Source organism: Camelus dromedarius, chromosome 11, assembly GCF_036321535.1.
Source record: "Camelus dromedarius isolate mCamDro1 chromosome 11, mCamDro1.pat, whole genome shotgun sequence".
In the NCBI taxonomy this organism is placed as follows: Eukaryota; Metazoa; Chordata; class Mammalia; order Artiodactyla; family Camelidae; genus Camelus; species Camelus dromedarius.
The window spans coordinates 25,844,618-25,871,204 of NC_087446.1; the positions used below are offsets into that span (position 1 = coordinate 25,844,618).

A 26,587-nucleotide genomic window follows, 5' to 3' on the forward strand; every position below is an offset into this window, starting at 1 on the left:
ATTTTTTTAAATGAGTTTAATCCATGTAAATAGTGAACAATGTATTGGTTTTGATGATACTTAGAGTGTATTTATCTTAAGGTGTAAAATTAAACTTTATGGTCCACAGGACTTTGAAGAGTCGTTAGTAGAAAATTCCCGTAATTATTAGCTTTGCCAGACTGCTATCTACACATTCATTCAGGTTATCACCCATGTACCCTGCATGGCAAGAGTTACAAGGTATACGAAAGGAGACTAGAGAAATAAATATGGACAAACGTATCAGCATGGCAACATGTTACAGTATAAGATGACATATTGGAGCATAAGACAAAAACTCATGTCCTAGAAAGTTAAAGTACTTCCTCCTTTCCAGTAAATAATAATGAGGCAATATGACATCTGCCCAAATCAGTTAGTCTAACAAGAATTTTTACCTGAAGCCGATAATGATCATTTTCTTTCTTTAATTGGTCCATTATACTATCTGTCTGATGCACAATAGCTTTCATCCTATTATATTCATCAGTCATCTTCTCCATTTCCTGTACAGATTCCTCTAGATTTTTTCTCATTTCTTGATTCTGAAGTTCAATTTTCTCATTAGCTTCTGTTAAAGTCTAAGAAGGTAAAGACGTTGTAGTTAAAAAAAATTTCAGAAACTAAAATTTAAATTAAAGTAAAATTAAATAGAGTCATAAGTGTCTGTTGGAGAAAACAGAATTCTTTATAGATATTTAGTATCAACTGTTGTTGGCCAATTAAATCAAATTAAATATCAAGAAAACTGGAACTAAGGATCTTAGTTCTTAAACAATGCCCAAGATAGGAATGTTAACAGGAATAAATTTGCAAGATTTGCAACTTCAAAGATGCAACTTATTTTACCTTTTACAATCCCATATTTACAGATTTAAAGAATTTAAATGTAGAGCTAAATGCTAGAATTACATTACAATGAAATTAAAGTTTTATAAAAAAAATCATTGTTTTGAGGAGAGGGTTAGTATAGCTCAGTGGTAGAGAGCATGCTTAGCATGCACAAGGTCCTGCGTTCAATCCCTAGTACCTCCATTAAAAAAAACAAAAACAACAACAACAACAACAAAAAACATATTGCTTTGAACTGACTTCTATCCATTTTACCTGAATTTCATCCAGATATTGGACAAGCTCATAGTTTTTTTTAGACAATTGTGATCGATAGTCACTGTCTTCTCCTCTTCTTGATAAAAGTGTTTCTTTTTGTGAATCTATTTGTTTCTGATAGTCAATAATATCCTGACGAAGCTGTTCATTCTGAAGGTAGATCAAACACAATATTCTATTAAAAAAACTATCCAAAGAAACAGAATTGCACCCTCTAAACAGTGATCTCAAAACATATCTCTAAATGCCCAAGGTTTCACCACCCTTAAAACCTCACCTTTTTCTTTAGACGTTTGTTCTCCAGAAAAGGACAGGAAAAAGGTAATTACAAATGAGAAAGGCAATACAGAGTTAAAAATAATAATTAGAAATTAAAGAAAACAGCAAAAAGAAAATTTAGGAGAATAAGGATAACCAAAGAAAGCAAGAATAGTAAGTACCAACCAAAACCAAAAAAAAGTTGATTATACTGAAAAGGCAAGAACTCCTATCAGGATAAACAATGTACAAACATTATTTGGCTTAAAAGAACCAAATAATAATTGAAACTTGTCAGAAACAAAAGTTTTAAAAGAACGCTAGATAAAATATGAGAAATAAGGTAGAAATCCAGTCATATATTTAGACAGCAAACTAGCAAAGAACAGCTTATAAAACAAAGAGCTACCCACACAGACCTAAAAGATGAATGTATTAATGTCTTCACCTTTCAATTTACTTTCTATTTCCTTAAGACAAAGTTATATTATAAAATCAGACAGTTTGAAAACATCAATTATTTAGACGACTCCAGTTTTAGCTACAGTATAAACTTACGAAAACTTTTTAAACAATCATCTCTGTTGAACCACCATAACTACTAAAATTTTTTACGAACCTCTCTTCTTAATTTGCTGTTTTCATTTTCTGCCTCCTCATTTCGAAGAGCCAACTAAAATAGCAAAAAACAAATGAATGATGAAATTCAGAAGTAATTTTATAATATTAGGTTTTCAGTTCCTCCACAATAAAGAAGAGAATGTTTAACTACTAAGGACCTCGTGATGACCCAAGACATGAATAAGCCAAAATTTTGAAAACTAAGGATTAAGAAGGGTTAAGCAGGTTGAGTTTAAAAAAAATCATACAACAAAAAACTCTAACCAAAGGATACAGAAAACAAAAACATTACCCTCATCCAGCCCAAGACATAATAATGAGTAGTCTTCTGTCCAAGACCTTTATCATTTTGCAGTTCTTCTATTATCAGGGCTAGAATACTCTTTGCTCTCAGTGAGCATTAAATTACTTAGAAATACAAGGCAGTATAACAAAATGGTTAAAAAGAAGCATGGACGCTTGGATACTGGGGGAGGGGGTTCTTATTATGCCAGTAAGGGAAATCAGATTATGGACTAGAGATTAGATAACAGTATTGAATTGATACTACATTTCATGAGTATGCTAATTATATAGCAGTTATGTTGGAGAATATAATTCTCTTTATAAAGGAGAATACAATTCTCCTTTCAGTGGAAACATGCTGAAATATTTAAGTATGAAATATCACAATATCTGCAATACACTCAATGGTTCAGCAAAAAGAGGAGAGGAGAGAGAAAGAGAGAAATACGTGTGTACAAAGATACTGACAGAGAAAGCATACGTAGCACAGTGTTAACTGGTGGACCTGTATGAAGAGTACATGGGTGTTTACTGTCTTTCTTACACTCTTAATGAAGATAGAAAAGTTTTCAAAATAAAGTTTAAAGAAAGTTTATGATAAGATGCACTGTGCTATACAAGTCTTAGTTTACCTATTATTATTATCTAGGAGTTAAGAACCAGTCCCATCCTGTTTTGAATTTGAAAATTTTAACAAGAAGAGAAATGTCAAGAACTTAAGGCTGAAGCAATTAACACTACTGACGCTCTTTTCCTTTGGTTTTTGAAACATCAGACTCTTGATATTTGTCCTTTCTTGGGCTGTCCCTTGAAGCACCTCTTCCTGTCTCATTAGACATTTCTATACCTCAGAGATCTGCCTTACAACCACTTTTATGGCTTCAGTATCTATGCTGATGACCCACAAATCTTTATCATCAACCCAGTGTCTCTCATGAATTTCATATCCACAGATACTCTTTTTGAATATGCCCACAGGAACCTCAAATTCAACATGTACGAAACAAATAATAATCACAAACTTCCTAAGCACTTCTTGTGTTCTAAGTGAATAGCACTATCCACCTATCCAGTGGCTCTACCCAGAAAATTAGGTGGACTACCCATTCCTCCCTCTTCGCAGACAACCAGTCATTCATCATATCTAATTACATCTACATCTCTCAAATGTGTCTACGTCCTAATGCCCCACATTTACTTCTTTAACTAGTCTATCATCACACTTGCCTGAATTAGTACAAATGTTTCCTTACTAGCCTTGCACCCCTTCAATTCACTCTCCACAAAGCAGAGTAAACTTGAAAAGTACAGATTTGATCATGATATGTTCCAAATTCTTCATTGGCTCCTTTTAGAAAAAGGACTAAATTCATTAGGAATTGGCCTCTGCTTATCTTTCCACAGGATCGTAAATGTTAAAAGCTCAGAGGTAGGGTAGCACAGAGGTTAAGAGCACACACTCTAGAGTAAATCTAGATCAAATCATGGTTTTATCACTTATTAGCTACGTAGCTATGGGCAATTACTTACCCTTTCTGTGCCTCAGTTTTTTCCTCTGTAGCATAGGGGAAATGTTACCTATCCCAAATGGGGAATAATAATCCCAAATAATAATCCCAAAAAATCCCAAATAATAATCCCAAAATAATCCCAAACGTAAAATATCTAGCACTTAGTAAGGACTCTATGCTAGCTATTTTTATACATGTTCCAGCCTAAATGAATAACTGTAGCTTCCTGAATATACCATGCTACCTCTTACCTCTAGGTCTTAGCAAACACTGTATCTGCTACCCAAAATGTCCTTTCCATAACCACCAAGTATATCTCATTTCCTGTGCCAGGCTAACTCCTACTTGAGGTCTCAGTTTACAGATCATTTTCTGAATCTCAAGACTGATTCAGGTATACCTCTCCAGAGTACCCCAGACTATTCTTATATCCTTATGTGTCTCCAGAGTATCATATTATCCTACGTTACATTTATTATTGATGGTGAATATCCCTGAGAAGCAGAACAGCATTGCCCACTGTATCTTTAGTACCTAGCACAGTTTCTGGCATGCAATAAATACTCAGTAAAACTGAATGATTGGTTAAAGACAAAGAAGAAATTGCCAAAGCAACTCACGTCCATATTCTTAAGAAATCTAGCGTCTGGAGAGGTACTGAGGCCATCTATACAAGTTTTCTGTGTGTGCCTATGAATAAAGATAATAGTCTAAGATATGAATGGACAAGATAGTTCAGAGTAGCTAATGGTGTGTAGTATCAGTGAAGAGAAATTGACTAATATCTGGGCTAAACAGAAGAACAATAATTCAGAAAACCACACAGACAGACATCTCCCTAAGTAAACCTATTACTACAGTGTAGCACAGGTTAGATCCTTCATGATTAAGAAATCCATAGATCTGTTACGTTTTACTGAGTCAACTAAACACATAATCCTCCAAAAGCTTATCTTAACCCTTAGGTGGCAACAATCCATACTTTTTCCTGCAAAAACTATATAGATAGTACACTTTCACATGACTTTCAAATTATATAGTAAAATAGATATATCAAGTGTAAGGATGCTTTTCCTTACAAATCAGTCTACAGTGGATTCTTTTCAAATAGCAATGTCACCTCATAATCACTGTGGTTTACCTGAAGTTCACAACCATCTATTTCAAAGAGAACAACAGACATTATAAGGTTATCAGGATGTAATACAACATTGACTTTCTAAAGGACACAAAGGTAGAAAAAGCTTCTGGGATTCAGGGATGGGACAGTTACTACATACAGGCACCAAATTTTGTACTAAGTTCACTGACAGCTGAGGCAAAATAGAAAACATACTGTTTTCTTATGGGAAAACAAGTTTATCTGCAAAAAACTTATTTTTTCCTCAAACTAAATTTAAGTGAACATTGCATGAGTTATTTTAAAAATAATAAGCATAATATATGAGGTAATAAAAAATCATGCTAATATAAAAGATGATGTCGATTTAAAATACAAATTGATTTACAAAATTCTGACATTAACACTTTTTGAAAACCTATGTATTACATGTGAGGTACATCTGAAAATAAAAAATTTGATTATTATTGAGTACATCATTTAAAGATTAATTTCCAAGTTTACTACTAATATCAATACAAATAAATATCTTTTTTCCCAAAATAAACTATGGCAAATTAAAAAATCAATTGGTTTTGAATGTCTATTAAGTTTTTCATTCCAATATTCCAGACCAAATCAACTTTATGTAAACAACTCAAACACCCTGAAAAAAATGTACCTCCAAATGTAAAAAACTAATCCCTAGGACATATTCACTAGAAGTACCTGATCCATTATATTTTAAAGATGTGATGATAACATGAACTGTGATATAAAACCTTAGAAATAAGTGTACATCAACTCTCACATATAACATAAAACATAAAAATTAGTATTGTTACTAATAATTATATAAGGCAAACACAGGTGTTGTTTTTAGGTAACTTGAAGATCCATTGAAAAAATGTGCCTTACTTGTTCATTAACTTTCTTTTCTTTCTCCAACTCTTTTTCCATGTCCTCCAGTTCTCTGTCTTTTTGTTCCAATTGCTTTTCAAGTTGGCGAATTTCATCACGTAAAAACCGAGTATCACGTCCACCTGCAGAGTGCTGCGCCATCTTAAAGCAATAAACCAAAAGCATAAGTTAATCACATTACATTTGGAGATTCAAATGAATCAACAACAAACAAATAATTATTTTGATTTTAAATTTTATTATAATCAGCACCAAATATTTAAAATTAAGAATCATTTTTTTAAAGACATTAATGAACTTATTTACAAAAGAGAAACAGATTCACAGGCATAGAAAACAAACTTATGGTTATTGGAGGGGGAAAAGCGGTGGAAAGAGATAAATTGGGAGTTCAAGATTTGCAGATACTAACTACTACATATAAAATAGATAAACAAGTATATACTGTATAGCTCAAGGAACTATATTCAATATCTTTTAGTAACCTATAATAAAAAGAATAGAAAAAAATGTATATGTATAACTGAAACATGATGCTGTACACCAGAAATTGTAAACTTACTATATTTCAATTTTAAAAAAGGAAAAAAAATTAAAAATTAAAAAAAAAATTTTAAACCTTTTTTTTTTTTAATTAAGCTTATTTATGTTTTAGTTTACAGGCTGACAACCCCTTAAGCTTTTCCTGAGCCACTCAGAGCTATGAAGAATCGACTGTCAATCACTCAGGCTATTATAGCCGCTGAACCACAGGCAACAGGGAAAAATGCAAGGGCACAGAATTAGCTAAGCAATGAACTCCCCTGAGGATCAGAGCTCTCTAAAACCAGGCTACAAACCACCAGACTCCACCCTAGTCACTGACTGACTCATAGTGCTCTTAACCTTCACTTTTCCTCATATCATGGACTATTTAGACCAGTGCTTATCTAACAGGACTTTCTAGGATAATGGAAATGCTCTCTGCAGTGTCCAGTATAGTTGCCACTATCTATATGTGTCTACTGAGCAGTTGAATTGTGGCCAGTGCAACTAAAGAACTAAATTTTTAATTGTAATTGTAATTACTTTAAATGTTAATAGCCACAAGTAGTTAGTGCTACCATATCGGACAGCCCTTACTTAGATTATCTTTAAAATCTTGCAGCAAACTAAATACATTTCACCTCACATTCCTGCTGTTTCAGGTCATGATCCAAAACATCAAATCCTTTGGTCATCTAATCTGTCTCACCTTCATCTCTTCACCAGACAGCTCTGTTATTTTTCCACCTTAACTAAATTTTCTTCGTCTTTACCTCCTTCAGAAAGCTTTCCACTGTGCTCTCGAAAATCCTTTTCCAAGATAAATTAATATTTTACATCCTCAGCCTTTTTACTGAATCATCCTGTCCGTCTCCTTGCTTTAGCTACAGTTTGGCTCTTTTAGTACACTAATGCCTTTGGCACTCTTTCAATTGGGAGATGCTCGTTCGTTCACATCCCATATCCATATACACCAGGGTCAAAAGAAGTTGTTGATTTATCCCAACCTGTAATTTCTAGGCTATTGTTCCTCTACCATTCTGTAAAAACTCCAGCTGCTATCAGTCTTACATGATATCCACCTATCTGATCACTACCTACTTACTGCAGCAGCAAACTACCAATTTCCCAATCACTCCTTCACAAAATTCATTTTTGGCACCCAGCTCATAGTCTCCCATCAGAAGCCCCTTAAGCAATCTAGAAATTCTTGCATCTATTCCATCTATATAATTTTCATTCTGGTCTTTTTTTTTTTAACTTGTTTCTTGAATTCACTGTAGCCTCCTGCTCCCATCCCCACACTAGAATCTTGTCCAAACAGGAACTTTTTCCAATTATTAACATTATACCTGCCCTTTTACCACACAGGACCCTTTAATCCCTCGACTCCTCTTCTCTTTAACCTCTCCTCCCCACCCCAATCTTGACCTCCTTGTCTATTTAGCTAAGATTTCATAATCATCACTTCATCCACTTTCATACCAATACCTCCATCGGCCCTATTCTTCTATACTGTAACAGTTGCCTTGCTAAACACTAACACAGAATCAGTCTGACTTTATAATTCACTTAACAACTCATTATTGAGAATGACTGCTATTTCCCTAAGAATTGGATATACAGTAAGGAATAAAATATAAACCATTCAGGATCATAGAGTTAACATATTAAAGAATCAGGATTTGAACTTGAACTGCTTGATTACAGGTCATGAAATCTTCAGTTCATTCTCCACTATATTTAAGGTTTTATCTGACTTAAAATTTGACCACACATCTCTCACTCTTATTTTTAGCAGACGACATCCCCATTCTCAAAATCCAGGCACAAAACTTACAAACATAAAAAGCTTCTGTACACATCCATTCTTCCTCCCTTCCTATTACAAAGCGAAAAGGTCCTTCCTCCTTTTAAAGGCTAAACCATTTATATCACATTCTTTCCACAATTTCAGTAATTTCAGTGTATTCAGCTCCTCAGCAATACACTCACATTTTGGCTCTTGGCTTTCTCTAAAGTTTCTTCCCCAGTACTCTTCTGTCACTGTTCCTCAAATTCCAATGTGCCTCACTCCACCTCAGCAATAGTAATCTTTCTGCATATTTCTCTAGACTGTAAGATTATTCAATGTCTTTATTTTGTTCACAACTGGATATGCAATCCTTAGTAGAATTTAAGGTACACAATAAGCATGCAAAACATATATTGAACAATTACAAACAGAATTATCATTCCTGTGATTTTTCCAGCTAATTATAATGAAAAACTTTGAAAATAACAATTGAAAATAATAAAATTTACAACAGTAATACCCCAATGAATACAAAAGAACATACCTCCAGTTCATTTTCCAGTTTCATTACCTTAGTTTTTAATTGATTTTCTATTAGAAAAAAAGAAATGTGTCAATTGGTCAGATTTATCTCAAAATAAACTTTTAAATAAATTTCAATAAAATAATAAAATTAATTCTTTTTAAAGATTCTATCATGACTGCAATAAGGTATAAGAGAAAGTAACTATTTTGTACCTGATCCATGAAATAGGAATTCTAGAAAAATCTTTCAAAATAAACTGAGTATATAATTTTATAGAATATATTAAAGCTAATTCTCTATTGCTTAGTGAATAAATGCAATCCACTATTTAACACCATAATAATCTTCTCCAAGGTACGTACCAAATTTTGCTTGTTCTTCTCCAGCTTTTTCAACTTCTTCCAAAGCGAGTTCCACTTCTTGAGCTTTCATCTAAACATTTTTTAAAAAAAGCTATTTCAGTAAGCCTTTACTTTAGAATGTAAGCACTCGAAATAAGGACTTTGTTTTATTTGCTATCCCAATACTTAGTGCCTGCAATGCCTGGTACATGGAGACATTCAGCAAATATTTGTTCAATGAATAGATGATTTTCTTACTGAAGGCTGTAACTTCTAGATTCCTAAAACTTTGAAACATCTTTGATTCCTCTTTTTCCCACAAGCCTTATATTTAGTATTGTAACTTTTCCCTTTGTAATGTTTTCTACCAACTTTTTTCTATGCTAATTTGAAGCTAACAGCTTCAATTTCCCTTCAATTTGTCCTTTTAACATTCCTCATTTAGCCTTCTTAAGGCATGTTTTTTATATCTACCAAATGTAGCTCAAAAACCTTTAATGGCTCCTAACTACTGACAGCATAAATATACATTTTGAAGGCACTGGACAGCCTATTCCAAACTATACCCATCATTTGTTTCCTCTACAACCTGCTATAAGCTTTCTACACTTGTCTCCTCAAATGGAAAGAACGTGCATATTTTCTATTCCCAGTTTTTACTTTTGGTACCTCCAGCTCTATAATCTCCTTAACTTTACCACTGCCTTCCACCTACCCAAAACGACTCTTTAGTCTTGGATCTTTATAGGATCTTCTCACACTTAAATCTCTTCCCCTCCTAACAGAACCCTATAGTAGTCAGCTACATGCCAACATAACTGACAAATTATATTAACATAATTAGCATAGGAGCTCTCTATCCTTTGATAAACATACATTCTGTTTCCCCTACACATTTCTTTTAGGAACTGTAGAGCAGAAATGAATAATGTTTTGCACCTAAAAGTCTCAATCCACTTTTGAAGATATTTCACTTTTTAGTGGTGGTTTAGATATTGCAAAGTACTTTCACAGAGATTAATTTATCGAACTAGAACAGTTTCTTACACTTTCTCTAAAAGTCAAAGCTATTATTAAACCTACTGCATACAAACCTTCATTAGTGACTGAGTAATTCTGAAAAGGTGTATCATATTTTCTTGACTTTCACTTTTTAGCTCATTTACTTCCACCTAAGTAAAGAGAAAAGCAACTATTTCATATTTTATAACCCTTCATCAAAATGTAAGAACCCTTCCACTTGTAGCATTCAGTGATTTCATGGACAACTTTGATTAATCACAGTTGTATGTATACATCTATGTATTATTTATCAATTAAGTACCTTGGATAATGAAATCAATAGATTATCTGCCAATTCTTCTTGACGAGGAAGCTCATCTGGGTCAACTTTTATTATTTCCTTCCAGTTTATATTAGGTGGCATCTTGAATTCTTTCACTGTGCTTTACTCTCTAACAAAACAAGTGGGTATTAGCATTTTCAAGGTAAACAGCATTACTATTTTTACAGTAATTTAGAGCTTGTACAGATTACCTTATTATAACTCTCTATGGTGTTAGCAAAGGGCTATAGCCCCTAAATTGTATAACAGATATGTGGGTAAAATAGCCTAGATCAAAATTACAGCAATTGGCACAAACCATTAGATATTTTATAGGCTGAATAAATTATGACGGCTTCCTCGCTAAAACTAATCTAAGTCAGAACTAAGATTCTGATTCCCCCTCCTCTACGCCCCCTTACCACCAAGGCGCGCGAACATGTAATGGTGCCAAACGCAGGGGTACTTAGAAAGCTGAAAGTAACCCTTGATTCGGGGAAGTGGAGCTAAGGGTTTAAAAAAAAAAAAAAAAGTGAGTAGATAAACGATTGAAATAACTGCAGCTGAGCTGGGGAAACCAGAGCTGAAGCGAGCAAAAGGTAGACGGATTGCGGGCTAAAGGCTGAAGCGGGGAAGCTGGGCTATGGTATACGGGCCTTCAGGCTTAAGGAACCTGCGTGGGAGAAGACTTGCCGCTCCCGCTCACCAGGATGCACCAACCTAGACAAAGCCTGGTAACCAGAGATGGCCACTCTGCTACCGCACCCACCCAGCCAGGCCCCGCGGCCACTCCACACTGCTCCCCAGCGCGGTTCCAATCCGACACGGGATCCCGCCAACCGGTCCGGAGCAAGTAATAGCCGCGGTGATTGCTAGGCAACACCATTTCCCACCCCGCCGAGGCCGGAACAAGGACCCGGATGCAAGCGTCGCCAATATTTCACGACTGTGAGCAATACTTTACGTTTAGATTCCTCAGCCGGGTCCTGGGACTCTGCGTTCAGGAGGCTGAGAAGGCGTGGGATGAGGACTCCAAATCCCAGAGTGCAGTTCTGCTTGGCGGCTGGTGCGTCTGGACGCTGAAGTCTTTGAGAAGAGGAGGTAGGCCGTTCCCGGCGTGCAGTGCGGGAGGCTGGGACCGTACCGGGGCGGCTGGGGAACCTCCCGGAGGCGGGAGGCGCAGCAGCTGAGGCGTGTTTGCGCTGGCGCCCTGAATGAGGTGGACCATGACTGTGCCTTCGGTGGCGTCGTTTGCTAGACCGCTCTTCCCAAGATTTCTCTAAGCCATCCCCTGGTGGAACTGCTCCCAGGTGAGGTCGGGCTGTGGGTCAGCGGCGGGGGAGGAGTTGAGGGGTGCGGTCCCGCCTTGGAGACGCTCCTTACCGTTGGGGAGGAAGGGCCGGGCTGGAGTCTGAAGAGGTGGGTAGACCCGGCGCTCTCCTTAGGCATTGGCCAAGACGCCCTGGGGTGGGGTGGACGGGTGCCCTCTGTAAGAAGAAGGAAAAGTTTTAGCCTTTTTCGGTATCAAAATCTGTCTCTCTACAGTGGCGTGGGAGCAGCTATCGTGGTTTGGAGGCTAGTGGAGAATTGAGAAGAGGACACTGCATCCTCCGACCCCCGCTGCCTTACTTGTAGCACCACTACCTTCTCGATTACAGAACGTGAAGGTTGAGGAGCTAGTACATTTAGCTGGGGAGGCTCTCGACAGCAGAGGGTAGAACTAGTCCAGGCCACTGCTGGAGGTGGCGAGAGAAGCGGTCCCAATAGTCACCAGTCCTGTTGCTGTCATTTGCTTGGTGACCGAGGGTGCCCTTCTGTGAAAACGCTTTCTCAGGTGTTTATAGTTCTGTTTGTTTAGGTTTTGCACATCCAGCTGCTTTCAACCATTCTGGAGCAAGATACAGCACTACATAACTCTGTTAAGCTGTAGACTTGAGATCTAAATGACATTTTCAACTGTTTGGACCAGTTCCTCTCTTCTTTATCTTTTTTTTTTTTTAAGCACTTTCCCCCCCTATAATTGACACTAAAGTTTCCTTTTGAAAGCAAATAATAGAATTCTTCCCAGACTGCGAAGTGGAAAATAAAACCGATATACTGATTTTGTGAGATGCATTTAAAGACATTCATCAGACTTGTAGGAATGATCATTTTGTCTAATCCTTTACTGAAAGATGATATGCCAAATACTGTTCATTAACCTTTTTTTAAACTATGCTGTATATTATATCCCCAGAAATTATTTATCTTATAAGTGGAAGTTTGTACTTTGACGGATGTGTTCCTTCCTTCAATGAATTCGTTTTTTATAGATTCTACGTCTATATTTATTTATAAGATCACATAGTATTTTTCTCTCACCATTTTGCCAAGACCAGTGTCAAGGAGTTTACCCACTATGTTTTCTACTAGGAGGTTTATGGTTTTAGTCTTATATTCAAGTCTGTAATCCATTTTGAGTTGGTTTTTGTGAGCAGTGTAAGATAGGGGTCCAGTTTCATTCTTTTGCATGTGGCTCTCCAATTTTTCCCAACACCATTCATTAGAGACCATTCTTTCCCCATTGTATATTCTTGGTTCCTTTATTTCGGTGCTCCCTATTCTGTTCTACTGATCTGATTGTTTTTATGCCAGTAGCATACTGTTTTGATTACTATAGCTTTTTCATTATTTCATTTAATCTTAACAATTCAGTGAAATAACTGCTTATATTGTCCTCACTTCCCAATTAAGCGAAAAAACTGAGACTTGGAGAGGTTAAGTACTCTGCTCAAACTTAAGCAGTATGATTGAACACAGACCTTTCTGGCTAAGGGACATGTTCATAACTGCTACACTGCCTTCTCAGGCAAGCGGGGAACCAATACTTGTAGAGTGCTTGTTCTTCAGTTTTGCCATCTATATTAAATATTACCATACTCTAATTATGTTTACTCAAGAATTTGAATTAAATATTTTTCATGCTCAGTGTTTCTAAGTCATTATTTAGCAGGGAAAAGTAGAGATGAAAGCCAGCGTTTCTGGAGCACATATTATGTCATGCACTGTGCTTAATACTGCATTTTTTTCATAGTAATCTTATTTTTACTACAGCACCTTATTTTTCTTGTTCTGTCATTCATTATCGCTGTTATTTTCTATTTATTTATTTGTTTTGTTTTGTCTGTGTTGGTCTTCTCTACCCTTACTTCCCTCACATTATTTACATTTAATTCTCTGCTAACTCAAGCTATCTGGCCAAATGGTAAGTTTTATTCTCATTTTCCAGAAGTGAAAACAGGTTCACAGAGGCTGAGTAATTTCCTAATAATTAATGAAGCTAAAGTTGTAATCCAGACCTCAATTACAGCCCAGACTAAGTGCAAAGTCATATTTAAATTTTATTACTTTACTCATTCCAACAATATTTTTGAGCTGATACACTGGGGATACAGCAGGAAACCAGTTAACTAAGGTGTAGGTCCTAATGCACTGTAGTATGTTTGTGCCTAACTGTGAATCAAGAAATTTAACTTGAGTTCTAGTTCAGTTGCTCACTGTATGTATTTTGAGGAAAATCACTAAAACTCACCATTATTTTTCATCAGATTTTCTAAATCAGTCAGTTTTCACCAAGAGAAGGGATTTATCTGACAACTTTATAAATGACTTTACTACAGAAACACTTGCCTGGATCTACCTTCTTTCATTTCTGTGGTTTTATGAATAATTTTATCTGACTAAAATCACTTCACAAGAAAGACTTGCTTTTTATAATGCTACCTCTGTTCTCTGTACCAATGAACCTATATTCTGTATGTTCTTTCTGTTCCTTTTTTGCTCCCTTATCAAGAAAATAAATGGTAGCTTACTTTTCCAGCTTCTAACATAAAGCACAGTGGTAAGAAATTTAGTATCCACTGTGTACAATAAATGTTTTGTTTTACCTTGTTCTCATGGAGAGTAGTCAGTGTGCAGCAAGCAAACACTTGTCTTTGCTCAACATGAAGAGACTGGAAAGATTGGAGTCTGTGTGAATGCAGACTTTGCAAACCATGCAGGCCAAAGTTTTACTTATTGAAGAAGATATAATCATGAAATTATTGAGCTGAGAAGACCTTGATTTCCAAGCTAAATATTCCCAGATTTCATTTAAAATTCTCCTAAATGTTTGTTCTTTCCATGATTGTTAGAGTGTTAGGAAAAGTAGCCACTCAGTGCCATTTTGTTAAAAGGCAAATTAAAGAAAATATAGTTGGGCAAATCAATCTTTTAATATCATTTAGGCATCACACCAGTCCTTTGGAGAATTAAAGGCACCTGTCAAATCAGAAATGTAAATGTACACCATGACCTACAGCAAAGTGATAAAGTATAACTTTCTAAACAAAGATAAAACATCTGTCTTTTTCTCTCTACGTGATCATTCCAGAATTTGGTTTCTCCAGCTGGCTCTCCTGTGGACTTGATGGCTTATTGTGACCAGATTACAACTAGTTATACTAATCACTGTTTGTTCCCTTAGTTTTCAAATTGTTAATGCTGTGTGTCCCTCTCTGCTTTACTATGAACTTATTAATGTTACTAGCTATATTATTTATCCTGTTTATTTTATAAGATTGCCTCTTGCATTATGCAATGTGTAACCAGGCCTCTGACAAAATTAATGCTGGCTAAAACAATGCTTGAGGCGATTGATTGTATATATAACTCTACATAGAATAATTGTAATAGTGCAACCCTAAATATGAGAAGAAGCAACAAGGGAAACCATTTCCTGGATCATGATAAACTGATAAGACAAGCAATCTGGAGAGTTTTAGATTATCAATAGGGCCTAATCCAAAAAAAATCCATTCATCTAGTGGCCTGTCAACAGAGTCTTCACCTGATCTAGGAATGAGCCTTCCTAGTCTGTGGGACAAAATTGGTCATGAAATGCCTCCCAAATGTTGGTAGAATTTATGATCAAGAGGAGGCAATGTGGACCGAGAACATCACCTGCCATATCAGTAAAAAAGGGCATTGTGGCCTTCAAGCCATCAGCCTCTGCATCCACCCCCAGCTGTGTACCCTGAGGGGATTCGGGATGGAGAAAAACAAGATACTTGCTCTAGATAGTTAAGGTACATATCAAAGAAATGATTTCAGTGAACCCAGACTCTTAACATCTTACACAGCAAAGTGCTGAATTCATTATCTTGAGATATTTGATTTTTCTTCAATTAACAGTATTCTTTTGATGTTCCTTCTCCGTGGTTTTTGTTGCAAAAACTCCTGTATATTCCTGGCTTCTCACTTACCTCGTCAGAACAGTCCCTCAAAGTCATCTGAGAGGCTTCCGCTCTGGCTTAAGTCCTCAGAATGTCCTCCAAATAAAACATAACTCTCAATGCTAAGGATTTTTTTTTTCCTACAGTTGACAGTCTGTAGTGACGTATCAAATACTGTTAAACATTATAAGTACTTTAAAAATCAAATACACGTTATTCCCAAATATAATTCGAGAGTATTAAAACTATAGGTTTAATTTCCTTGTTTTTCCTCTTAATTTTAAACCTTCCTATTATAAGAACATTTAACTAAACAGCAGTTTGTCACCCCAAATGTTTGGTCAGGGACCTGAGAGTTTTTTGACCCATACATAAGACTTGATTTTCATCTACCCAATGGTGGATGTTCTGAATTACAATTACACACTCAAAATTTAAAAATGAAACAGTTCTTCACTCTGTGTTTAAACACCTCAGATGTTCTGTCAGTTACATCTTCTTGGGACTGTCATTCAGGAAGCTGCTGAGCTGTTCCATTGTTTCCTGAGTAGTAGACCTGCATGCATGACTGTCATTCTGGGTATTTCCTTTGTCACTGTCTTGTGTTGGATCCTCTGTCTCCTGATTTTCCTGTGTCTCTGTTTCTTAGTATACTCCCTCATGTTGTTGGAGTAGCTCTTCTATTAGTTTCCTGAGAAGAGAGACATTGGAAGTATGTTTTTGAATGTTTAAAATATTTTTATTCTACTTTCCAACTTTGGAAATTTGTGTTCATTAATACAGAATTGTAAGTTGGAAATCAGTATCCTTCAGAGATTTGATTATTCCCTTTTTGTTTTCAGAATTTTTTTTTCCCCTAGCTTCCAGTTTTGTTGGTAAAAGAAGTGATTTGTTTGGATTCCTAATCTTTCATATGGAACCTGCTATATATCTTTCTGGGAGCTTTTAGAATCCTCTATTTGTTTCCATTGTTGTAAAGTTTTACAGGATTATGCTTAACTGGTAGAAGATAACTGGAGGATCTCAAAATACATAGACAGACTTTTAGCTTAACCCTCATTTTCAGTATGCTACCTTTATTCTTACTAGTGTCTCCTGTATCAGACATTCTGTGTTTCACCTACTCCAGAGGGAAGGTCTCCAGTGTTCTACCTAGATGTAGGGAGGGAGGGTACTTGGCTTTGTGAGAGATGGGTCTAAACTTTAACACATCCATCTGTTCTTAGCTCTTTTTCCTTAGATACTTGGCATGAGTTTTTTCAAATTTCTTCAAGGGTGCAGAAAACTTTTCAGCTTTTCCCCTTTCAGCTAATGATTCACTTTCCTAAACTCTGTTGAGTCACTTACTAATCCTTTTGCCTTTTGCAGCTTCCAAACTGTGCTGTAATCTCCTCTCCAATTATATTCATCCTTGTTAATTTATAGGTTTTCTTTTTTTCTTAGTACCTTGACTGTCACTTTAGTGTGGTTGAGAGAAGCTGAGCCAAATCTTTTCAATCTTTAAACAAGCACCATCAACTTTTTTAATAATAAATATGTCTATTACCATTTGGAAATGCTAAATTGCTTCTGGATTCAAGATAAACCCTTAGATAATTTTTCTTTTAATTAAAAACTATACTTCTTCAAAAAATACAGCTAATTTCCTTCTCTGATTTATTAGATTTATTATCCATTTATTAAGTGGATTTTCCATTTCCTTAAAAAGGCTAATATATTCTAAAGTTTTCCCATCTGATTTTAAAGATAATTTAATACTTTCCCATAGTTTCTTATATTTATATTCTTAAATGAATCTTACATATGACTTAAAATCTCTGCTCACCCTCTCTACCCTATTCTTCCTCTGTTCTGAGCAGACAGATATATCTCAGGTCCCAGATCTTCTGGCTCTGTAAATTATGTATTAGTTTCCTATTGCTGCTGTAACAAATTATCACATATGTAGTAGCTGAAAGTAATGCAAATGTATTGTTTTACAGTTCTGGAGGTCGGAAGTCCCAAATGGGTCTCACACTGAAATTGAGATGTCAGTAGGGCTGTGGTCCCTTGAGAAGCTCTAATGAAGAATGTGTCTTTGCATTTTCCAGCTTCTGAAGGCTGCTGTCAATCCTTGACTTGTGGCCTGCAGCCAGCCATAATATCACTCTGATCCCTGTTTTTTTTGACTCCCCTCCTCCCTTGTTCACTTGTGAGGTCTCTTGCCATTGAATTGGCCCACCCAGAAAATCCAAAATAATTTCCTCATCTCAAAATCCTCAATTTAGTTACACCTATAAAGTCTCTTTTGCCATGTAAGGTAATATATTCACAGGTTCAGATGACTTGTGTATAGACAGTTGGGGGGGGGGTCATTTTTCTGCCCTCCACAGGTGATGACACTAAAATGATACTAATGACACTACTCAAGCTAGAAAAGTGTATCAACTTGTTAGAGTACTTTCCAACCTTGTTTTTTTTATAGTAGAGTTTATTCTTCAGTATCCCCCAGTTCATTAGTTCTTTCTACCCTATAAACATTCCATCACTGAATCCTTTCTAAAGCAGTGACTTAATTATGAATTGTCATGTATGAAGCCATTGTCTATATTAAAAGTTTTTGTTGCAATGGGAAAAAGAAAAACCATGATTTAAATCTGAATCATAAACTGCTATGCTCCAAGAGCCAAATAAATAACATAACTCTGTCAAATAAATCAATCTGAGTGAAAGATAATGGAACTGTAGTTAACTGGCTAGTATACAGCCAGCATAAAGACATTCAAGATGGATATTCTCGAAAGGCTTTTAATGAAACTAAACAAGACTTCAGGCTACAAGTTCGAACTCCTGATTTAGGTAATAGTTGATCTTTAGGTTCATAAAGTACTAAAACATAAGCTTTATCTACATTTCAGAAAACCCATGATCAGTGTCTTTAAGTATGTATTTGTTTTCTCATAGGGATTCATTTAGCTACTGCTGGAGCACATCATACTAGTGTTTTTGTTGTTGTTGTTGTTGTTTTAGTTATCTTGCATGTATTTGTTTCCCAGATAACCTGACCTGTAACAGTTGATAAGGAGTTCACTATCTAGTTTAGTTAGCTAGAGAGATAGGCTTAAAGATTGAGTCCTGTGGTAAAGGACTGTAATAGAGGTATGAAAACACACAGGAAAGAGCAATTAATTCTCTCTTAGGTTAGAAATGTGGGGAGGTGGTCAGCTAATGCTTCTTAGAGGTAAATGACATTTGAACTGAGCTTTGAAGAATTCCCTAGGAGAATTAGCATTCTATCTTTATTTTACTTATCATCCTTCTATTAAAACTGGACTTACTTGGGAAAAAATGTTGCTTATTTCATTTTATCTTCGTTTTTTCCCCCAGATTTTGTCCACAAGTGCTTGTGGAAAAGATGGCTGATATTAACCTTAAAGAAGTAACCTTAATAATAGGTGTGGTTACTGCCTGCTATTGGAACAGCCTATTTTGTGGTTTTGTTTTTGATGATGTTTCAGCAATACTGGATAATAAAGACCTGCATCCATCTACTCCTTTAAAAACTTTATTTCAGAATGATTTCTGGGGAACTCCTATGTCTGAGGTAAGTATATATTATTTATTTGTATCAGATTTTTAAATATTCTTACAGTTTATTTCTCTTAATTGTCAGCATTGTTATCATAGCAATTACGGGTTTTTTTCCCTCAAAGGTTTTATATGAGACATAATGTGTTTGTAATAAATTAGGTAGGAATATGAAGATGTGATTATCCTCTTTAAGTAGTGCTTGATTCTTTCCTAGGTTGTGTACCTCGGCTTAATCTTTTTAAAAATAATATGTGTGTGTAAAAACCAAATGTGTTAGAAGAGCAGTAGATGTAATACCAATCTATTTATTACACCTGACTTATTTCTCTTTTTCCAGTCTTATGAATCAGGCAAAAAGATGACTACCTGTGGTATATTTAACCATTTAAAAATGTATATAACTTCAATATAAATAGATTGAACATGAAGGGTAAAAATGCTGAGTCCATATATTGCCAGTTTTCTGTGGAAAAAATGACTTATTAAAAATTTTAATTTGTGGTGTATCTCTTACCTAATACTTATTTTGACTTAGTATTTGAGAACCCAAAGGTTTAGTTTGTTTTTAATGAAAGTGTTTTTACTTTGCCAGTGACTTTATTTTGAAGGTCAGTGTTAAACTGTTCAGAATTAAACCCTTGTTAGCTTGGGCTCATATAGATTGGATTCTCATTTTAGTTCTATTATGCAAAAGTTGAGTGGAATAGGTGGGAACACAGCTTTTAGATGGCAGGGCATTTTCCTGATCTATAAAAGAATAATACCTTGAGGATAAATTAATTAGTCTGTCTATGGTACCTAGCACATAGTTGTAGAGAGATAACATGTAACACTCTTTCATAGTTACAGTTTGTCAGTTATCATTTGTGGCCCTTTTCTCCAAATTTAGAAACTTCTCCAGGCGGACTATGGAATCTTTCATTCCTCTGATCACAGACAAGTATTTTTTCTTATTAAATAATCAGATTATTTGTTTTCCTGCAACATTCCTGTTCTCACCCATTCTAGCCTTTAAAAGAATATCTTTTGATAATGAGTGAAAAATATGATCCTATGTTTTAATCATGACATTAGATTTTGACATGAAATGTTAGTTGGGATTAAGGGATCATTAAAGTTGTCATACCACAGTGTCAGTGCTCTGCTTTGTGATATTTCGAGCTTTACAGATTGAAAATTTAATTTTGTTCAGAGCCCCCTTAAGTATACACATTAAGAAAAAAGGCTTATAATAAACTCAGATGGAATGGATAAACAAATGAAAATGATGGTTTATTGCTGAGATGTATGTCAGATAATGTTTTGCCTATGTTTTCTTCTAGGAGATTTATTGTGTTTTGTCTTATATTTAAGTCTTTAAACCATTTTGAGTTTATTTTCATGTATGGTGTGAGGGAGTATTCTAACTTCATTGATTTACATGTAGCTGTCCAGTTTTCGCAACATCATTTGCTATAGAGACTGTCTTTATTCCATTGTATGTTCTTGCCTCCTTTGTCAAAGATTAATTGACCAAAAGTTTGTGGGTTCATTTCTGGGCTCCCTGTGCTGTTCCATTGACCCATTATGTCTGTTTTTGTACTAATAACCATGCTGTTTTGATTACTGTAGCTCTGTAGTATTGTCTGAAGTCTGGGAGGGTTATTCCTCCAGCTTCATTCTTTTTCTTCAGTAATGCTTTGGCAATTCTGGGTCTTTTGTGACTCCATATAAATTTTAGTATGATTTGTTCTAGTTCTGTGAAAAATGTCTCAGGTAATTTGATAGGGATTGCATTAAATCTGTAGATTGCTTTGGGTAGTATGACCATTTAAACAATATTAATTCTTCCAATCCAAGAACTTGGGATATCTTTCCATTCCTTAAACTCCTCTTTAATTTCCTTAGCATTCTGTAGTTCTCTGCATATAAGTCTTTCATTTCCTTGGTCAGATTTATTTTTAAGTATTTTATTTTTGGATGGAATTTTAAAGGAGATTATTTCTTTCCTTTTCTGATATTTCATTATTAGTGTAAAGAAATGCTACTGATTTCTTTATGTTGATCTTATATCCTGCTACCTTTCCGAATTCTTTTATCAGCTCTAGTAATTTTCCTGTGGAGCCTTTAGGGATTTCTATATACAGTGTCATGTCATCTGCATATAATGACAGTTTTACCTCTTCTCTTCTAGTTTGGATCCCTTTTCACAACATTGTAAACTGACTATACTTCAATTAAGAATAAAATAAAATAATAGTTTATAGAGTGAAGAGTGTCACTTCCTCATACTTTCTGATGGGTATAGTCTCTCCCTGTAGGGAAAAATTATTCTAAGTAGTATTTAGGTGTCATAAGGTTTCTTGACAAGTCTGAAATTAGCACATTCAAAGATCTAATGTTTGATGTCATCAAGTAATGATAGCCTGAATAGTGCAGGCGCCCAAACGTTAAGGATTTTTCTGCCAATGTAGACCTCAAAGACACATTTTGGGCTTAGGACATTCTTCTTAGCTACATGAATACTGCTATGTTAGAGGTCTTTGGACTCCCTGGTCCTCCAAGTGTTCAGATCAACTCTTTAATAAGCCCATTCTTTAGATATGTAATACTCTGTTTATTGATGGTTCAGTGGATTACAACCCTGGCTGCACATTAGAATCCACTTGGGGCACTTAAAAAATTTAACACCAAAGCCCTCCCAAGCCTGTTAATTACAGTTATTGCAGTTATCTAAGAGTGAGATGTGGGTATCAATATGTTTTGTTTTGTTTATATATTTGCTTTTTTATTGTTGTGGTTTTTTCGGAGAGGGGTAGGTTGTTTTTTTTTTTAATTTGTTTTTAAATTATTCAGATGATTCTTTGGTACAGCCATGATTGAGAATCACTGGGCTGTAATGAGCCGCACTCTTCCGGCATTTGGTTTATGAGGTACTTGTGTTAAGATAACTTCTGGAGATATCCTTTCTTGCTGTGTTTTTTCCATACCTTTATGGAGAGCTTCACATTAATAGGGAACTGTTAGCTTATTCATTCATTACATTCATGCTTATGTTTCTGTTGCCAACTAATACCATGAATAATTAGGAGTTTTTTTTTTAAATACCTGAGCTTAATAATGATCTGAATTGGTTTTTTTCATAGTGGAATTGTTTTACTATATATTCACAGAGTAAACCTGATATTTACTAAGCTGATGATTGTTTGTCACAGTAGAGTGTTAAATAGATTACTAATGAATTATGTGAGTAATTAGTTATGTATAATGATTAGTCTATCTTTTAGTTGGTCATTACGTATGGCATATGTATGTATCTAATAAAGCAATTATGTGTACTGCAATTAAAAATACCTATTCCCTGCTACTTTCTGACTTTATCCTTTCAACTGGCAAATATGTTCTAGTGGAGCCCCAGAAACATTTCAGGCACTCAGAAGCTTCTAGAACATTTTGCTGCTTTCTGGTACAGATCATTTCAGTGCAATACCTTGCCTTAAAAAACTTTTCATATGCCTAAACTTTAATTTATAGGATGTACAGGAATTAACCAAGCAAGAAAGAACATTCTAGGTAGATAACACGTTGTATGTGGTTAGTACAGCCTGATGTTAAAATACTCCTAATTTCAAAATGGGAAATATTTGTTGCTTGTGCTTCCTAATGTCACCTTTTAGGGATGAATTGGCTTAAGTCTATACCTATATGTCAGAGTTACAGCAAAATATGGTAAGAGATAGGAGAGCAAAGAAGCTGAATGTGGATACCCTTGTATAAAATTACAAAATATAACTAGGATAATATTTTATATAGTTTTGACTTGTGAGTTTTATTCTTAAATCTGGTTTGATTTTTGTCTTACAGTAAAAATTCCGAGAAAGTTTTTGCCCTTGTATTACTCTCTATGTAGTACCTAGGGATTTTTGGTCTAATGTATTCAGATCTATACATTATGGAGGTGTTTCTTCATAAAACAACTAGACAGTACCTTTCTGAGTCATCACTGTTTAAACTGCACTGGTAAGCATTCTGTTTATAGTTTCCTTTTGAAGATCTAGCCAGCAGTTAGATAAACACTTACACTGGTAAGTTCGGAACAGCCTCTGGAGAGAATCCTGTGCTACAACTTGATTAGTGCCACTATTGTCCTATTTCTTTTTTTTTTTTTAATATATGTATTGAAGAAGAATTAATAATCAAATGTTTTTCCTCTACTAGTAATTCTTCGACCACTATATATCAGAGAGAAAATTGCCTTGTTTTTGGACAAAGAAAATAGGAAAACACAGATTATAGAGCTGTCTTTTATGTTTGTGTTATTCTTGGGACATTTCATTATTTTATTGTTATTTCTCAGCTAAGTGTGGATCCTTTCAGTCGTAAAAGCAATGATTAGTTTATGTACCTTGGAGGACCAAGATACTTTAATAATCAATGATTGCTTTTTTTTCTTTTTTTTTTTCTTCCTCCTTTTTAGGAGAGAAGCCACAAGTCTTACCGTCCCTTAACAGTATTGACGTTTCGCTTAAATTATCTGTTTAGTGAACTAAAACCAATGTCATATCATCTCCTAAATATGATTTTTCATGCTGTGGTTAGTGTGATATTTCTTAAAGTCTGCAAACATTTTCTGGACAGCCGGAGTAGTGTGATTGCCTCTTTACTTTTTGCAGTGCACCCAATACACACAGAAGCAGTAAGTAAAACTATAGATATTTTTTGCATTATTTTGTTTATAAAGCCTACACAGTGACTATAATGGTTATATATTTTTAGGAAAAAAGTATTAACCATAACTTTAATCCAAGTATTTGAAGACTCCTAAGTTAGTACAATGTCTTAACTTCCTAGTGCAGTCTTAATGTCCTACTGCATAAAATTTTTAAATTTAAAACAAATTTTGAAACATAAACATTTATTCAAGAACATAAGATATAATCATTCAACATTAGCAATATAAAAGATAAATGAATGCAATTATTTTCTTTGCTAATAAATTTTGAAAAATACATAGTTTTAAAATATTTGTCAACTTGATACTGTTCATGTTTCAAAAAAAAATAACAAGACAAACTTATATAAGGATAAAAATAAATCAAAATATATGCAAATGTGAACAGACATCCTAGCAAAAGATGATGCTCAGTAATTTCATATTGTCTGTTGCCATGTGTTTCAAAATTGTGAGCTGTCTCTGCTATTGCTGATATGTCTGTCACTAAGACATACTCAAACTATAACTTCATTTTCCTTGGTAATTTTGAAACTCCAAAATTGACTCTCAACAGCACAGAAGACTCTGCTCAGTTGCTTTGTTACAAGCTTTCGGTTGTAAACAATAGTATGTATATGTAAACTTTGTAGAGTATTGGAGTGTTAGAGGCGGGTTGTACGTCTCTCTCAGTATCCTGAACCTTTGGTGTCTAGCTGAACATTTTTCTCTGCATCTGCAAAAATGATAGATTGTTTTAAATTGTATGATGAGTTCAGAATACTTTGAAGGGAAATTTCGGAGTTTTACATTTAAATTTTTTGTATTCATAAGGACATTTTAAAACTATTGTCTTTTTAAACTTTAGTTTGCAGTTATTATGAAGATATAATGTATTAAATTTATTATATTTTTGTATTTTAAGGACACTTGTATTTTAAGAAAACACATAAGAAAAGCCTTTTTCTTTCAGTTAAGAACTAGATATTGTACTATAATTATGTAAGATGTTACCTTTGGAGGAAGCTGTATAAAGGGTAAAAAGGACCTCTCTATTACTATTTTTGCAACTTCCTCTGAGTCTATAATTACTTCAAAATAATAAAATAATAATAATTGTTATAATCACTAATAAATTTATTTTTATGGAAGATATACAAATTCACCACATGAGGGCGCTCAAAGAATACCTAAAAAACAGAAATGTGCACTTGAAAAGTTATGGCAGTTTAGTTTCTAATTAAACTACTGTTACTGTTATATATAGTTAAATTTTGAAGGTGCTTTTCATTAATATGAACACTCCTCCTTTCCCTTTCTAGGTGACAGGTGTTGTAGGAAGAGCAGAACTTTTGTCATCTATCTTTTTTCTAGCTGCATTTTTATCATATACCAAATCAAAAGGACCAGATAATTCCATAGGTAAATGTGTAACATTTAATTTTTCCTTTAGCTATAAAACTCGATCAGGTACATATTTCAAGTGGTTCTTATAAAATATATGCCATTTTTGGTGTTTATCTTTGTATGTTATATTATTTTAACATGTATGTACATAAGAAAAGTATGCAGTTTTATCAATATTAAAAATTTTGTGTGTAGTTTTATCATAACTAAGATTCTATATGATCTAATTTTAAAAAATTTGCCTAGAATGTAGGAGTCGTAGGGTCATTCTTAGTTCCATTTGCTGTTACCTCTAAATGATTCAGGTACCAGTACTTCAGTTTTTTTTCTCTAAATAACACCTAGGAAGGTTGTGTATTGTATTGTTTAGACGAAGTTAAAAGCCTGTAAGAGTATAACTTTAATTATGTGTTTATCATAGCTCAGCTGCTTGTTGAGTCCTTACCATGTGCCCTTCCTTGGAAAATGCTTTCTGTGTATTAGCCCATTAGTCTTAATGATGCCTGGTATTCTCAGAAAACGAGTTCCAGGTAGTGAAAATGATTATTTTAAGAATATGGGCACAGTGGGCATGAAAGAGACTTCACAGAATGGCCTTAACCTGTACTTCATTGATCCTAAAATTTAATCCTGAGATTTTTTTCCCCATGTTCTTGGAGAATTTTCTCACTGTAGACATAAGGCACTGATGATAAGGAGCTTAATTTTTTTATGTATGAATACTAAGGTTCAAGAAGTAAGCAATTTAGCTAAATACCTTCAGTGTCTTCTTAGATTTGTAATATGAGTAGGTTCGCCTCTTGCTGCTGTGTGTAATGCCTTCTGAAAACAATTTGAGTACAGCATAGCGTAATGGTTAAGAGCATGGACTCTGGAGTCTGGTTTCACATTTCAGGTCCACCGTTTAGTAACTCCATTTACTATGTTGGTCAAATTACATAACGTCTCTGCTTTAGTTTCTTTATAAAACATAGATAATAATCCCTACCTTTTGAAAAGGATTAGATGAGTTAAGCATGTTAAAGCATTTAGGGCACTGCTTGGCTCATAGTAAGCATTATACCTGTTTTCCCTGTTGTCTGTTATGCGGTGAGAGGTAGTCCAGTAACTAATACAGAATCACAAACTAATATTCTCTTTAAATACCATCCTCAGCAAAGCATGAATGATAAATCTGAACTTCAAGACCATGATCAGGCTCCTGCCTATCTCTCTAAACATGTCTCCTGCAGTTTTGCCCTAGTCACTTCACTATAGTCAAGCAAACCTTACTGTTCTTCAAACAGGTGAAGCACCTGCCTTTATACTTGCTATTCCCTCTTACTTGAGGT

At 34.8% G+C, this 26,587-nt stretch overlaps 2 protein-coding genes across 6 annotated transcripts in view; one reads left to right on the forward strand and one right to left on the reverse strand.

Moving 5' to 3' along the window:
* CEP290 (centrosomal protein 290) overlaps positions 1-11,229 on the reverse strand; it is an 81,920-nt gene extending 70,691 nt beyond the window's left edge. For 3 of the 5 annotated variants that reach the window (XM_010986959.3, XM_064491567.1, XM_064491568.1), the window contains exons 1-9: positions 11,107-11,229; positions 10,338-10,467; positions 10,108-10,185; positions 9,035-9,104; positions 8,691-8,737; positions 5,824-5,967; positions 2,009-2,062; positions 1,129-1,281; positions 420-602 (exon numbers count right to left, since the gene is read on the reverse strand). In XM_010986959.3, coding sequence (XP_010985261.2) covers positions 420-602; positions 1,129-1,281; positions 2,009-2,062; positions 5,824-5,967; positions 8,691-8,737; positions 9,035-9,104; positions 10,108-10,185; positions 10,338-10,439 — 831 coding nt within the window. In that variant the 5' untranslated portion in view covers positions 10,440-10,467; positions 11,107-11,229. Of the gene's footprint in view, positions 1-419; positions 603-1,128; positions 1,282-2,008; positions 2,063-5,823; positions 5,968-8,690; positions 8,738-9,034; positions 9,105-10,107; positions 10,186-10,337; positions 10,567-11,057 lie in introns of those variants that run through there. The other 2 variants (XM_031463048.2, XM_031463049.2) reach the window with 2 other exon arrangements.
* A 199-nt stretch (positions 11,230-11,428) lies between these two features.
* Positions 11,429-26,587, forward strand: part of TMTC3 (transmembrane O-mannosyltransferase targeting cadherins 3) — a 49,986-nt gene continuing 34,827 nt past the window's right edge. Inside the window, exons 1-4 of the mRNA XM_031463047.2 lie at positions 11,429-11,647; positions 18,956-19,172; positions 23,616-23,834; positions 25,172-25,271. Coding sequence (XP_031318907.1) covers positions 18,984-19,172; positions 23,616-23,834; positions 25,172-25,271 — 508 coding nt within the window. The 5' untranslated portion in view covers positions 11,429-11,647; positions 18,956-18,983. The remainder of the gene's footprint in view (positions 11,648-18,955; positions 19,173-23,615; positions 23,835-25,171; positions 25,272-26,587) is intronic.